The sequence below is a fragment of the Fonsecaea nubica genome (assembly GCF_001646965.1).
Source record: "Fonsecaea nubica strain CBS 269.64 chromosome Unknown Scaff25, whole genome shotgun sequence".
Classification (NCBI taxonomy): Eukaryota; Fungi; Ascomycota; class Eurotiomycetes; order Chaetothyriales; family Herpotrichiellaceae; genus Fonsecaea; species Fonsecaea nubica.
In genome coordinates, this window is record NW_019173698.1 from 266,508 (window position 1) to 280,284 (window position 13,777).

Sequence of the window (13,777 nt, forward strand, 5' to 3'; positions counted from 1 at the left end):
GGATGAGACGCTGCAAGGACTTTTGCTTGCTTTGGAATCTTGGAATATTTTTTTTATGCGTGACGCATAGAGCCGTTGGATAATGGGGGAAGAGGCGTTGTGAGAATCAAGCATGGAGGTGTGAGTGAGCGAGCCATGAGGCGTGAGGAGGCGTTGGAAAGCGTTGGACCCGAGGAAAAAATCACTCTAGATGGTCCCCCGGAGCCAGGCCGATCATGACCTGGAGAAGGCCTAGTAGTGCCTAGTAGTGCCTAGTAGCGCCTAGCGAGTCTTATTCCCTCGCTGGTGTGTGCTGGTGCTTGGGGGTGCTCGGTGCCTATCAGATTTTTTGCCCCGAGCCTAACCGACATTTGCGCAGCTGGTGGTCCTCAAGATTCCCCGTACTCAACATGTGACATTTCTACGGTCGAGTATTTATCCCTCACCAAAAGACCCGCAGCCAAAGGCGGTGAGCAGGCAATTCTATATTCTGCCAGCCCGCAAGAAGCAATCCAAGGTCTACCTCGTACTTTGTAAACAAATCCTCACCGTCGCTGGCCTTCTTTCCCCACTCCCTGCGACTACTCTGACTTTACTCTGTGTCCTCATCCTATACTTGTCCGGTATAGCCTTGGATCAGATAGCCACATACGTGCGACAACTGGGCAGGTTATAGTCCCATCTTGTCACTCCTCTCTCATCGGACAGTGAATGTTCTCCGCCAACATGCACTAAGAGATCCCAAATATTTCATTGCAGCAAGGAACCACATTCCCCTAATTTGGAGCAACATCATCCGCCATGGCTTCACTTGCAACTTTGGCTCAACTCCTGGATGCTAGTCTTGATCCTAGGCAGAACAAAGAAGGTAATGTTCATACTCTTTGCTCTACTGGTTGAAGTCGGTCTAACACAGTAGCCTAGCGGAGCTGAAGATTCGCGCCGAAGAGAAAAAACCTGGGTTCGCCATCTCCCTCCTCCAGATCACCGCCTCGAACGAGTTCCAGTACAACACCAGACTCGCAAGCGCCCTCTTCTTCAAGAATTTTATCCGACGCAGTTGGACCGATGTGGAAGGAAACTACAAACTTCCCCCACAAGATGTGAATGCTATCAAGACAGAAATCGTGGGGCTGATGATATCTGTGCCTCGGGGCATTCAGACACAGCTGGGTGAGGCCATCAGTGTGATAGCAGACAGTGATTTCTGGGAGCGGTGGGACACCTTGGTGGATGACCTGATCTCTCGTCTGAAACCAGGAGATCCGGTGGTCAATGCTGGGGTGCTCCAGGTCGCCCACTCAATCTTTGCGAGATGGAGGCCCTTGTTTCGATCTGATGAGCTCTTTACCGAGATCAATCATGTCCTTTCCAAGTTTGCCCAACCCTTTCTCTCTTTGTGGCAGAGCCTGGATGCCTACATTGAGGCTCATAGCAATGATAAGGCTGCTCTGCAACAAGCTTTTGCTGAACTCGACCTTGTTCTACAACTGTTCTATGATCTGTCATGCCAGGACTTGTCTCCCGTGTTCGAAGACAATCTTCAGGGTATTTCCGGCTTGCTGCTGAAATACCTGAGGTATGACAATCCTCTCCTACACACAGATGACGAAGCGGAGGCTGGTCCCTTGGAGAATATCAAGTCCAACATCTTCGAAGCATTGACGTTGTACATCGGCAAGTACTATGATGACTTTTCAAAGTATGTTAGAAGCTTCGTTGAAAGCTCATGGAATCTGTTGACCACGACCGGCGCCGAGCCTAAAAACGATATTCTGGTCAGCAAAGCTCTCCAATTCTTGACGTCAATCGGAGGCATCAATGAACAGGCGCAGACTTTCAAGGACCCGAATGTTCAGCACCAGATCATTGAGAAGGTCATTCTGCCGAATGTGGCATTGCGAGACTCCGATGTCGAGATGTTCGAGGACGAGCCTATTGAATTCATCCGAAGAGATCTTGAGGGATCAGATTCCGAGACTCGTCGAAGGGCAGCGGGCGATTTTCTTCGTCAGCTTAGTGATCAGTTTGAGCAGTCCGTGACCGGAATTGCAATGACCTATGTTCAAAAATGCCTCCAGGACTTCGCGGCAAATCCTCAACAAAATTGGAGAGTCAAGGACACGGCAGTGAGCGTATTCTATGCTACCGCGGCGAAAGGAGCAACAACTACGACGCACGGAGTGACCAAAACCAACAGTCTAGTGGATATCGGCGACTTCTTCTCAAAACATCTGGCGAGTGATCTGCAGGATGACAATGCCCAACCACTGATCAAGGTCGATGCCATCAAATATCTCTACGTCTTTCGGAGTATCATTACGAAAGACCAGTGGCAGCAAGTCATGCCCTTGCTTGTTAACCACCTCGGCAACTCGAACTATTGCGTGTACACCTACGCGGCTGTCGCAGTTGAGAGAGTCCTGGCCATGACCGATGAGACAGGGCGTCCGGTTATTGATCCGGCTCATATCAAACCGTTGGCAAGTGATCTTCTGGAGCATCTGTTCGGCTTGGTCGAAAAAGATCAAGCACCACAGAAAGTCCAAGAGAATGAGTTCGTCATGCGGTGCATTATGCGGGTCCTTGTTGTCCTCCGAGATGGTATTTCTGCAGTAGCCGACAGTGTCCTGCGACATCTGACCACTATTACAACGATTATATCCACCAACCCAAGCAACCCCAAGTTTTACTACTACCACTTTGAGAGCTTGGGAGCACTGATCCGATTCACCCCCGCGGCACAGGCGGGTGCTTTGGCATCTCATCTGTTCAATCCATTCGCCGCCATCCTTGCCAACAATGTCGAAGAGTTCATACCTTATACTTTTCAGCTGATGGGTGCCCTTTTGGAAGCCGAGCCTAGCGAACCGTTGCCGCCACAGTACACCCCACTCATCGCGCCCATTCTCGGTCCGACTCTTTGGGATCAGCGAGGCAACATACCTGCGTTGGTTCGCTTGCTGGTCGCCATCATTCCCCGCGCAGCGAACGAGCTGGTTAGCAGCAACCAAGTGGAGAGTGTACTGGGAATATATCAGAAACTGGTGTCGACGAAAATCTACGAAAGCTATGGCTTCGATCTGCTCGAAGTTTCCATTTCCACCTTTCCACCATCCGCCCTTGAGCAATATTGGGTGCATATTCTGAATATCATGCTTACGCGACTCCAAAGCAAGCAGTCACAAGCGTTCCAGTTACGATTTGTGAGGTTCTATCATTTCGTGTCATCGCATCAGGAGAAAGGTCTCGGAACTGATTTCTTTGTTGCTGCCACGGATCGCGTCCAGCACGATGTTTTCCGCCAGCTGTACCTGAGCATCATTCTGCCGAAGACGCAGGAATTGGCTCGCCCTCTCGATCGGAAAATGGCCGCCATCTCTCTCACAAAATCACTTGCCGATTCCCAGGCTTTCGTCGAGCGCTATCCCAAAGGTTGGCCATTGACGTGTAATGCGCTGCTCAAGTTGCTAGAAGATCCCCCACTCCCACCCAAGGCGGACGACGCTATCGCAGATGTTGACGTTGACGACAGCAGCTTTGGCGTTGGTTTTACGCAGCTGAACACCATCCGACCGCCACCAGTTGATCCTTTCCCCGAGGTCACGGACCTGAGACGATGGGTGGGACATTATCTCAAGGCAGCAGATCAGCGACACGGAGGCAGAATAGGCAGAGTGGTCAACGACTTGAGCCCGGATTCGAAGAAGGTTTTGAATGCATACATGACGCTCCAATAGCGCCGGGTCGGGGCATCACTGGTCGAAAGAGACAGTCGTTCAGGGGGTGTGGCTACCGGTCAGGATAGAACAAGTGAGATGAAAGCGTGATTCTTGCAACCAGAATAGTTTCATACGCTGTAGGGGGTTGAGGGAGAGAAAAAAATCATGTCCGCCCATAGTTCATTGAGAACTGACGTGAGGATCTAGAACATGACCGGCTGTCAGCTACAAGCAGGTTTGTCAGATGCTATCGAGCGAGTATTGAGTATCGTAGTTCTGAAAGGGAGATACTCCAGTGGGTGTCCAGTACCCGTTTTCCTGATTACTGGAGATCAGGCCAATATGCGAAATTAGATGGATTGTGGATGAATCCATACGAGGCGAGGCTGAAACCTTATGACGCCAAGCGATTGGCTATAAGGCCTAGTGGAGGGGAATCTCTTACAATCCCATATCAAGATAGCGAGAAAACCACCTAGGATGCCGGAATACTCTTACTAACAACCCCTACTATATACCCCGTACCAGAAAGATGACGACAATATGCCCTACCTGTCAATGCCCCTCGGGCCCGCACCCCTATCAGATCCCGGAAGACCGGCACCGCCACAAAAGGTCAAAAGCAAGACGGAGCCCATCCGGAGACTGTCCTTGTACGAGCATCTGTGGAGAATCGTGCATTTTCAGAGCGCGTGAAGACGCTACCAGCGACTATGCCATGTGCGATCCTCAGGTCTATATTGTTGGCAGAGTGGTAATATCACGTGCGTTGAATTCGGGACACTGAGTCTGGCCCTCCCAGTCGAGCATCTGAACAAGGAACCCCCAGCCAAGTTATCGAGCGTAGCAAGTGTTCAAAATGGACTTTTTCGAGCCGCGGAGGGCCTACAAGCGGGCAGGTACAGATTATCTCGAGCTCAAGAGCACAGAGATCGAGTTGGACCAACATACCCTGGCTTCCAAAGCCAGTTTCACAACGACATACAGCTCCGCGACCAGAGATCAATCGCCCCTCATCGTCGATTACAGTAATCCTATTCGAACAGAACCGTCATACTTCTCAGGAAAGTCTCTGAGACACCGTTTCCTCACCCTGCCAAAGGGGCTTAGTGGATGGCGCACCGGTGCCATTACAGCCGCGCTTCTTGGAGTGGTATCGTTTCTGATCAATCTTGTGGTGGTGTCCTGGCTTACAGCGCGCGGTCAAGGTGCCAGCCTTGTGGAAGTCTACAGCGGTCACTGTGGCAAGGTCGAATCCCTGGACATCTGGATCCATCTGGCCATCAATACGATCAGCACTCTGCTACTCGGCGGCTCCAACTACTGCATGCAATGCCTCTGCGCCCCCACAAGGGAGGACGTCAACCGCAGCCATGCGAGGGGAGCATATCTCGACATAGGAGTGCCGAGTGTGAGGAATATGAGGAGTATCTCGAGCCACAAGTTGATTCTTTGGTTGGCCCTGGGACTGTCATCCATCCCCTTGCATCTCATGTAAGTATGCCTTAGCGGAAGGAACCCCAATCCGTTGATCCCAACCAGTCCTGATCATCTGGAATAGGTACAACTCGGCATTCTACAAGTCACTTGAAGCAAACGACTACAACTTATTCTTTGTGACACAAGACTTTATCGATGGCAAAGCGTTTGTGCCCTGGAAAGGTGCGAGTGTTCCGCCCAGCCAGCAGGATATCCAGTCTTCGCTTCTCACTCATCCGGAGACATGGGAACGCCTGGAGAAGCAGGAGTGCATCCATTCCTATGCCACCACTTTTCTAACCAGTCGAAGAAACTTGATTTTGCTATCAAACAACAGCACGAACAAGGCGAACGAGAGCGTATTGAGAGTTGACTTCTATACTTCGGGAAGTGTGCAGGCTTTCGACTGGTGAGAAGCTACTCCTTCCAACTTCACCCCTATCTTCCAGTCTAGTGCAAGCTTTCTGTTCACGTGAGGCTGACTTGATGTGATACCTAGGATTTGCACTAGTGATCCCAATATGGATACCAAGGTTGACACGCCGCATGAGTCGAATGGCTACATACTGCCATGCGAAACGTGGGTCTCAAAAGTTGAAGCCATCGCTTCTCAATGGCGCCCCTACGATTACGACGTTGAATATTGTCTTTCTGAGCGGGTGACTGAGAAATGCAGCTACAACGGCAACATTCCCATTATAGCGATTGTTCTGTCATGCAATGCTGTCAAGATTGTGATAATGCTCTTCGTCGCATTTCGCTTGAAAGACAACCCTTTGATCACGGTGGGAGATGCCGTGGAAAGTTTTCTGAACGAAAATGAGACGTCGACGAAAGGCCTCTGCTTGCTGAGCAAGAGCGATGTGGTCATGGCTATAAGGACAAAGAGCCACTGGTCGCTTCGAGCCAAAAAGGGAGAGGGCCAATTGAGCCCTAGAGTGGCCCGGCTGCGCACAAAACATGGGCTTGAATCTGCAAGCATCACGCGGTGGTCATTGACCACTGGCCTCACCGCCCTGGCGTTGATCGTGGTGGCCTTCCTTCTCGCCATCGCAACCAAAACCATCAAATCCTACGGCTTCGACATTGGCTCGATTGGCTTTGGTAAAGTCACTCAGGCGGGCGTGATCACGGGTTGGTCCATCGGTGCCGCCGACTCTGCAACGTCGAGAATTCTCTCGGCGATCCTCATTGCAAACTTACCACAGACAATCTTCAGCTTCTTATACCTCAATTTGAACGGAGTGTTGACAAGTATGTGGTTAGCGCGCGAATGGAGTCAATTTGCCAGCGAGAGAAAGCCACTGAGAGTGTCGAAGCCAAAGGCAGGTCAAAGAAGCACGCACTTCTTACAGTTGCCCTACAAGGTCGCCGTGCCCTTGATGGTTATGTCCGGCGCCTTGCACTGGGTGATCTCGCAGAGCATCTTTTTGGCCGTGGTTGCGGAGTATAGGGCAGACGGAAGTCTCCTTGATCCTACTTTTATTGCCACGTGCGGATTCTCTCCCATGGCCATGATTATCGTGCTTGTATTGGGAGGGCTCCTGGTTGGGGTCACACTGGGACTGGGAACGATGATGAAGTATGATGCATCGATACCGTTGGTGGGGAGTTGTAGTGCGGCTATTGCGGCAGCGTGCCATCAGCCGAGTTGGGACACCGATGCTTCACTGAAGGCTGTGCAATGGGGCGCCATTCCTGGAATGGACGATAGTGCTGGGGTCGGGCATTGTGCTTTCAGCAGCGGCGAGGTCGAACTTGTACAGGACGGGAGATCATATGCTGGGATTCTGGACGAGATGCAGGCAAAGGATATAGTCTATGGAAGGACGAACGGGCTATAGATGTGAAGTCCGCAGACATGAGTTGCCAGACCGATACAATGACAATGACGAACGCCTTGGAGATATAAAAACGATTTTCTTAATAAATTGAGCCGACAAATACCGCCGAAAGTATACTTCTTTGCCCGAGGAAGGCTGTCACCTAGCTGACGAGGCTGATAATACTCCACCATGATTGGGTAATTGAAACCTCCCGGCAGACCTTCTCTTTGGGGAGAAATATTTTTTTTTGGTCCTATTCCTCCAAGATTCCTACCACGACATCAAATCTCCCATGGCTTTAGGAGAAATGCAGTCCCGACAAGATGACGGAGACCGGCATTTTGACAGACGAACAAATAGACCATCTTCTGTCACAGGCCGAGGTTCGTCTACGGGGAAAGTCACACTCTGCAAATGAAAACGAGATCAGTTTGGAGATTGTCAAGCCAACAACGAGATCCCGGAAAATGTACGCCTCACATCTCCCCTGACCTGGCTGCGTCCGACTGACTCTTCCTGTGGCAGAATTCCCAAACTACACAACAACCTCGTTCGAACGAAGTATATCAATGACAAGCAGGGTGTCGCCGAGATCAATGCCAAAGCGGTCCTTGAGCACCAGCAAAGCCTGCTGGCGGATGGACTCAAGGCCGTCGAAGCGCCTCACAAATCCAAGAAAGTGGTACGCGGTTCCCTTGCATTTTATTATTCTGGTTCGCATGAGGAAATCTATTCCCATATGTTCTTGACGCAGATCAGCAGTCCATTCTGGCCTGCCCTGCACCCATGAAAGTTTTCAAATTCATAGTTACTCTGACTGTACCTTTGGGCTCTTCATTTATTGCTGCTCTCGTTGTTGTCTGCACATCGGCTAACGAGGAACAGAATGACCAGACCAGCGCAGGTCCTGACTGGTTCGACATGCCCAAGACAGACTTGACTCCTCAACTGAAGCGCGACCTCCAACTCATCGAAATGCGATCAGTGCTCGATCCGCACCGGCACTACAAGAAAAATACCAGAAGAGGCAAAGTGCCCACGTTCTCGCAGACGGGGACTGTCATTGAAGGACCTACCGAGTTTTTCAGCGCAAGAATCAACAAAAAGGATCGATCCAAGAACTTTGTCGAGGAAGCAATGGCTACCGAGAGGGAGACTGGACGGTTTAAGCGAAAATACAGCGAAATTCAAGACACCAAAACAAGCGGCAAGAAGGCACACTACAAAAAGCTCATGGCAAAGCGGAGGAAAAGACCTTGACCCTGGCCAGAGTTGTGAAGCGAGATTTTTTTTTATCGTGCCAAAAAAACCGAACCAGTACTCGGTACTGTCCGCCTGGCGTTGCCCGTGCTCTGCTTGACAGCACAGCCGGGGGAGCTACCTATGCACGGCTGGCGAGGAATCGGAGGTCAGGCATCAATAGTCGGCTGAAATGCTTGCTTTGCCTGGGATCTCTACGGAGTACCGAACCTCACTGGAGACAGGCGAGGGAGCCAAATACGCGCGACGAACGGGAATGTAGCCGATTGGAAGTCGTGGAGTGTCCCAGCATCGTTGTGGCACAGCCGCAGAGATACTCATGCTTCGCCGGCCCGCCTTGATTGAGGGCCAAAGGGATGGAAATCTCCGTAGCAAACAAAGTTGCAGATAGACCGGCGGTTGAAAGACGTTTTGTCCCGTAAAGCAAAGCCAGAAAGCCTAAACCGCAGGGCATCTGAGATGACTGAGATGATACTTGCCTGCCTAAGGGGAATTGGGGGCCACGAGCAAAAGATTTGAATAGCAACTGGAATAACGAAGGCGGATTTGGGCCGGAAGTTGTACAAAACCTCACTGCACCCCTTCCGTACCTATGAGAAAGACTCTGCAAGGATACCTGACTGTTCTTTGCATGTGGCCACCGCAAATCTACCGGATTATTGTCAAGAACAACTTTCTTTTTTGCTCAGCTTCACATGGGCACATTGTACTCGGTAATTGTTTTGCCAAAATCATCTAAATCATCTCAAACCAGTCCAAGGAAGGCTGCGGGCTTGATTCGAGCCGCTCCGTCTCCTGCATGGCCAATTTATCGCTGGCGTTGCCACCCCTTGAACACCTCCTTTCTCGGTGCCCCAAGTCGAACCATTATGGGACTGTCAATCCAATATCACCAGTCCAGCCCGTTGCCATCCGGCATCTGACCCCACAGGCCGTTTCTCCCAGACCTTTCTTCCGGTCATCTCTCCCAGCGCCAGACCATCGGGTGGCGCCATAGAATCACCGCTTCAAGCCCTCCGCAAACACGGAGTGGATTAGCCGAAGTGTCCAAGAACGAACATCCTCTACCCTGTTTTGATCGAGGCCATCTCGCTACCACATCTGCCGGACAAAAAGAGATGACTGGGGACACGTGGATGGTGATGAAGTCATTTGGATGTGCCCGGAAAGAGGACGCCGGCACAAGCCTACAAACAGGTTTGAGAATTCACCGTCCAGCTCCTTTTCAGCATGCATGCCTGGCTGAGTCGTCGCGAATCACCTTGTTCCCCGTGCGACGATCCCGTCAGTCGGCTTGCGAGTGACCCCGAGCATTGTGGAAACATCAAGAAACCCTACTCTATGTGAGACACACCATCAAAGCAGGATGACCATGGGCCAGGAACCCAGAAACCCACAGAGCGACCAGAACCACCAGGCCTGTGCCTGTTATCTCGCGAATAATTCTTGGTGCAGAGGCCTTGTGCCTCGAGACTTGAGACTGGCGTCCCCTGCCACCACCCGCCCCGAACAAGCTTCCCCTTCTTCCAGCGGGCCTTACCTGAAAGGCGAAAGGCTCAGCAGGAGATGCAGTGATGGCCTGACAGTTTGCTGCCGCCACCGTCTTGCATGCGTTCAAGCCTCACCTCAGGTCCAATCGCATCGAGCTCGCCTTTGGCTGCCAGGCAGATTGGCCAGTATCAGACCTGCGCCGCGACTCCGCCCCCATTGGCGAGATATCTTTAGCCGGCGCCACAAGGATACGCCCCAGACAATTGCTAGGCCCCTTTGAGCTCCCGCCAGGCCTTGCCGCGGGCCAAGTTAGCTATAATCCAGAGGCCTTCTCCAACCCTGCCCCAACCACCGACAATACGATAGCACGACGATTAGATCTACGACTTGCCGCTGCGGTACCACGACTCCCCTAGCATCCCTCGACGTTGCAGATTGGAATCCAACTTGATTGTTATCTTGATCTGTTTATTCTTCTCCAGAATCCATGCGCAATGTGTGCGCGAGGTGAGGCCTGGCAACGAACCACTGGTAGGACGACCTCGATGCCCCTCCTGATTGGAGAGAACCCCCAGAAGCTCGAAATTTGAAACGACTTCATATCAAGGACAACATGACATCGGTTCTGCGCCTGGGAAGCAAGGACCGTTCGTCCTTCTCCTTCTTCAAACGACAGGGTTCTGATAATGCATCGGATCTTTCTTCCGACAACCTCGCCCACCGCCTCCCCGATATCTCACATGTCGACACTCGATCTTTTGCAGAACTATTTGACGAGTTTATGAACAAGGAGATCCACGACGTACCCCAGGCCCAGGTGCAAGGTCCGGCAATACAGTCCCCTGACTTGATGAAGGTTATCGAGTCCAGCACCCCGACCCAGACGACCGTACCTAGAAAAACCTTCGATACCAAGGTCGACTTTCTCAAAGTCAACATCGCCAGGAATGATTCCACAGCATCATCTTGCTATTCTCAGCCAAGCCAAAGGGATAGCGATTGCTCACCCTTAGTCACCAGGCAGTCTTCGAGCTCCAGCTACACCCAGGAGCCACCATCTGCGGTTCAGAGAACGGTTTCGTCGAAACTCAAGCCCATATCGATCCCCAAACGACCGACGCAAGGATTTCTGGGCAACCTCACAGAATCTCCCGTGAGCGCGCAGCCTTCACCGGCTAGGACCAACTCCTCTCTAGTAAGAGTCGTGTCGGCCCCGCTAAACCTGGACAAACCACTTCCTCCGGGCCCAAGCAATACCAAAGGAGCTTCCACCTCGGCACCAAATCTGCTTCTATGTCAGCCACCGGTGGAGCTTCCCTCCACTCTTCCGAGATCAATCAGGCGTTCCTCTGCCAGTGTACAGCGCATATCTTCTCAACCAGGCATGATGGCGTCTACAAGAAGGGGCTCTGACGGCGGTGCTGTATCAGAATTGCCAGCCTGGTCGCACAGATCAGCTCGGCAAGCGCCATCGGAGAGGACTGCCGCCCACGGACACTACAGGAATCGTTCAGCATCTGACACGGAGGTGCCGCACCCCGGACGTTCCTTGAAGCCAGCGTCTAGACGACATACGGTTGATATGCAGAAGCTGGTCTTAACTGCTGCTTCTTCATCCAACCCCACTCAAGCGGCTCGGAAGCTCAATCGCCGTCCGATTACAGCAACCACGGCCGAGCGTGTGATCTACAGAATCATGTGTAGCCTTCACAGCGCACGAGATCTCCAGGCTACTGCCATGATCAGCAAAGGTTTTCTACGGACTTTTCAAAGGAATGAATCGAAGCTGGTAAGCCATTTGATGTTCAAAACATCACGAGCTGCTTGGGAGCTTCGTCGGAGTATCCTTGCTCTGAAAGGATCCAACGACTTTCTCTTGAAAGACTATAGCCGGGACTGTCGAACCCTGGATGCGTTGAAGGCGTTCATTGTAGCTCATTGCAGCTCGAGTTGCAAGCAGAGCACGCTGATTGGTCTTCTGGGCCAAGATGATGAGAGAAAATCACGAATCGACAATGCGTTGTGGCGGATATGGACGTTCTGCACTTTATTTGGAAACACAGTCGGTCAATCTGGCCCTGCACAGACGGAAATCGATTGGCTCAACGGCACCAGAGCGGCTTCCAACAAACAGCTCGGGGCTGGGTTCGCTATCGGCAATGGAAATGGGCTTACGACCCACGAACTTGAAGACATGAACGAAATGTGGCAGTGTTTGCAAATCCTGATGTCAGGTTTCCGTGGTCGAGAGCAAGAAGCCAAGCGATACGGAGTCTTTGACAACTGGCACTTGCGAGACACAACTTCAGAGTCCCAACATCTTACTGAGTGGACCTCGTACCTGCTCGCCCTGGGTCCCCAGACCGTTCTGTCGTTGTCCAGCTGCTCGTTCGAACAGGCAAGGATGCTTGGGTTGACAAACTGGCCCGTTCCGCCAGCAGGGCAAAGTCGATCATCATTCCTGACCACGGCAATTGCACAAGTATACCAAGAAAGGGTGCTAGAAGATGCCACTCGGAGGGCTGCGAGGATGTCGATGCGACATGTGCCAGGACAACACCCAGTCCCTCGAGCCCCGGCCCATCGTCCAACGAGATCACTTGACGAACAAGTGACCAACGTGGCTTCTGCGCGCGCCACCGTTCAGTCGCAATCACTACGGATTGATACCACAAGCCTGAAAAGGAGACCGATCTCCACAAACGCTCTTGCAGAGATGCGACTAGAGATACGTCCGGACTGCGATCCTGCCAATGCTAGGCAAGAGATCCGCCCTGATTGCGATCCTGCTCCTAGAACAAACCGGGCATCTCACTTGCTTCCGACGTCCCCTACGACCGATCCGACAGTTTACTATTCGCTTTCAATGACTTCGACAGCCAGCACCAAACTTGGAGCAACACTATTTCCTATGGATTATGCTAGTCCAGCGCCTCGGGTTCCTTTCCGGGCACCTGAGCCACCCGCAGCCTTGGCTTCTGGCATTGTGGATCCAGTCGACAAAGCAATGAATATCTTAGTACGTCAACTGGGATTCGCTGAGACCAAAGCGAGGAAGGCCCTTGCAATGTGCGATTCAGGGTCGGGAATCGATTTGCAGAAGGCGATTGAACTGTTGTCTGTCGATTCAAAGGATGCGCAACGAGAGCGCCATCTGCCTGTGGAACTCCCTACACCTACCAGTGCCGTAAGTGCTACCAGGCAGAAAAGGCCGCCGCCAGCGTCCAGGGCGTACTGTGACGGCCAATGCCAACGGACGTCAACCTTGTCGCATTCCCGGAATAGATCTACGGGCACGACGGGCACTGCTACGGATGTGTCTCTCAGTCCGGTTTCAGCACTGGGTGAAGAGGAGTGGCAGGACACTATATCGCCACTTGTTAATACGCCGGCAATGGCATCTCGATCAAAGGCCACTTTAGCCAGGGGCCCAAGTAAGGCTAAAGCATGGAAAGTGCTGGGAATGGACAGCCTGCCTAAACGCAAGAACTCAGTGCTTCATATCGAGGAATATCAAGCCAAAGTGGAAAGACGAAAGAGCATGCGCGCGAACATCAATGAAGGTCACCAGAGCCTGAAGATCAAAGAGGGGCTGGGTAAGAATCTGCTTGGATTGGGACTGGGCATTGGGAGTGGTGCTGGGGCAAAGTCGGCGGAGGTACAACTTGAGCGAGTGCGTGAGGAAGAGCGGCGGAAGAAAGAGAAAAACCGGACCAGTTGCATACCCAGGTATTCTTCCTGATCAACCTGCGACACTTTCACTCATTATGTTGTCCTCTGTCATTTTTGGGGGTATCGACACAGCTTTTGAGGTCACCGAACAGATTCGAAGAGATGGGAGGAATCGTCCACTCATTTTGCATATATATGACGACTTTTAAGACAACATATTGCTATTAAGGGAACGAAACGACAGGGAAATGCAAATACGACACGAGGGACACGATACGAACCTGCAGCAATGCAACAATTGATGACCAACACATACACTTATATACCGATGACTTGGATTTCTTGGGA

At 51.9% G+C, this 13,777-nt stretch overlaps 4 protein-coding genes across 4 annotated transcripts; all 4 read left to right on the forward strand.

Moving 5' to 3' along the window:
• Positions 1 to 780: 780 nt before the first annotated feature.
• AYO20_04718 (hypothetical protein) lies at positions 781 to 3,719 on the forward strand (the record flags this gene model as incomplete). The annotated part of the gene is made up of 2 exons (XM_022643013.1): positions 781 to 847; positions 904 to 3,719. 2 exons carry the CDS (start codon positions 781 to 783, stop codon positions 3,717 to 3,719), a joined length of 2,883 nt encoding a protein of 960 aa, XP_022501068.1.
• Positions 3,720 to 4,560: 841 nt separating this feature from the next.
• On the forward strand, positions 4,561 to 7,024 carry AYO20_04719 (hypothetical protein; the record flags this gene model as incomplete). Its single annotated transcript, XM_022643014.1, has 3 exons — positions 4,561 to 5,195; positions 5,263 to 5,589; positions 5,680 to 7,024. 3 exons carry the CDS (start codon positions 4,561 to 4,563, stop codon positions 7,022 to 7,024), a joined length of 2,307 nt encoding a protein of 768 aa, XP_022501069.1.
• Positions 7,025 to 7,329: 305 nt separating this feature from the next.
• Positions 7,330 to 8,266, forward strand: AYO20_04720 (hypothetical protein; the record flags this gene model as incomplete). The annotated part of the gene is made up of 3 exons (XM_022643015.1): positions 7,330 to 7,475; positions 7,532 to 7,688; positions 7,766 to 8,266. 3 exons carry the CDS (start codon positions 7,330 to 7,332, stop codon positions 8,264 to 8,266), a joined length of 804 nt encoding a protein of 267 aa, XP_022501070.1.
• Positions 8,267 to 10,370: 2,104 nt separating this feature from the next.
• Positions 10,371 to 13,499, forward strand: AYO20_04721 (hypothetical protein; the record flags this gene model as incomplete). Its single annotated transcript, XM_022643016.1, has 1 exon — positions 10,371 to 13,499. One exon carries the CDS (start codon positions 10,371 to 10,373, stop codon positions 13,497 to 13,499), a length of 3,129 nt encoding a protein of 1,042 aa, XP_022501071.1.
• Positions 13,500 to 13,777: the final 278 nt, after the last annotated feature.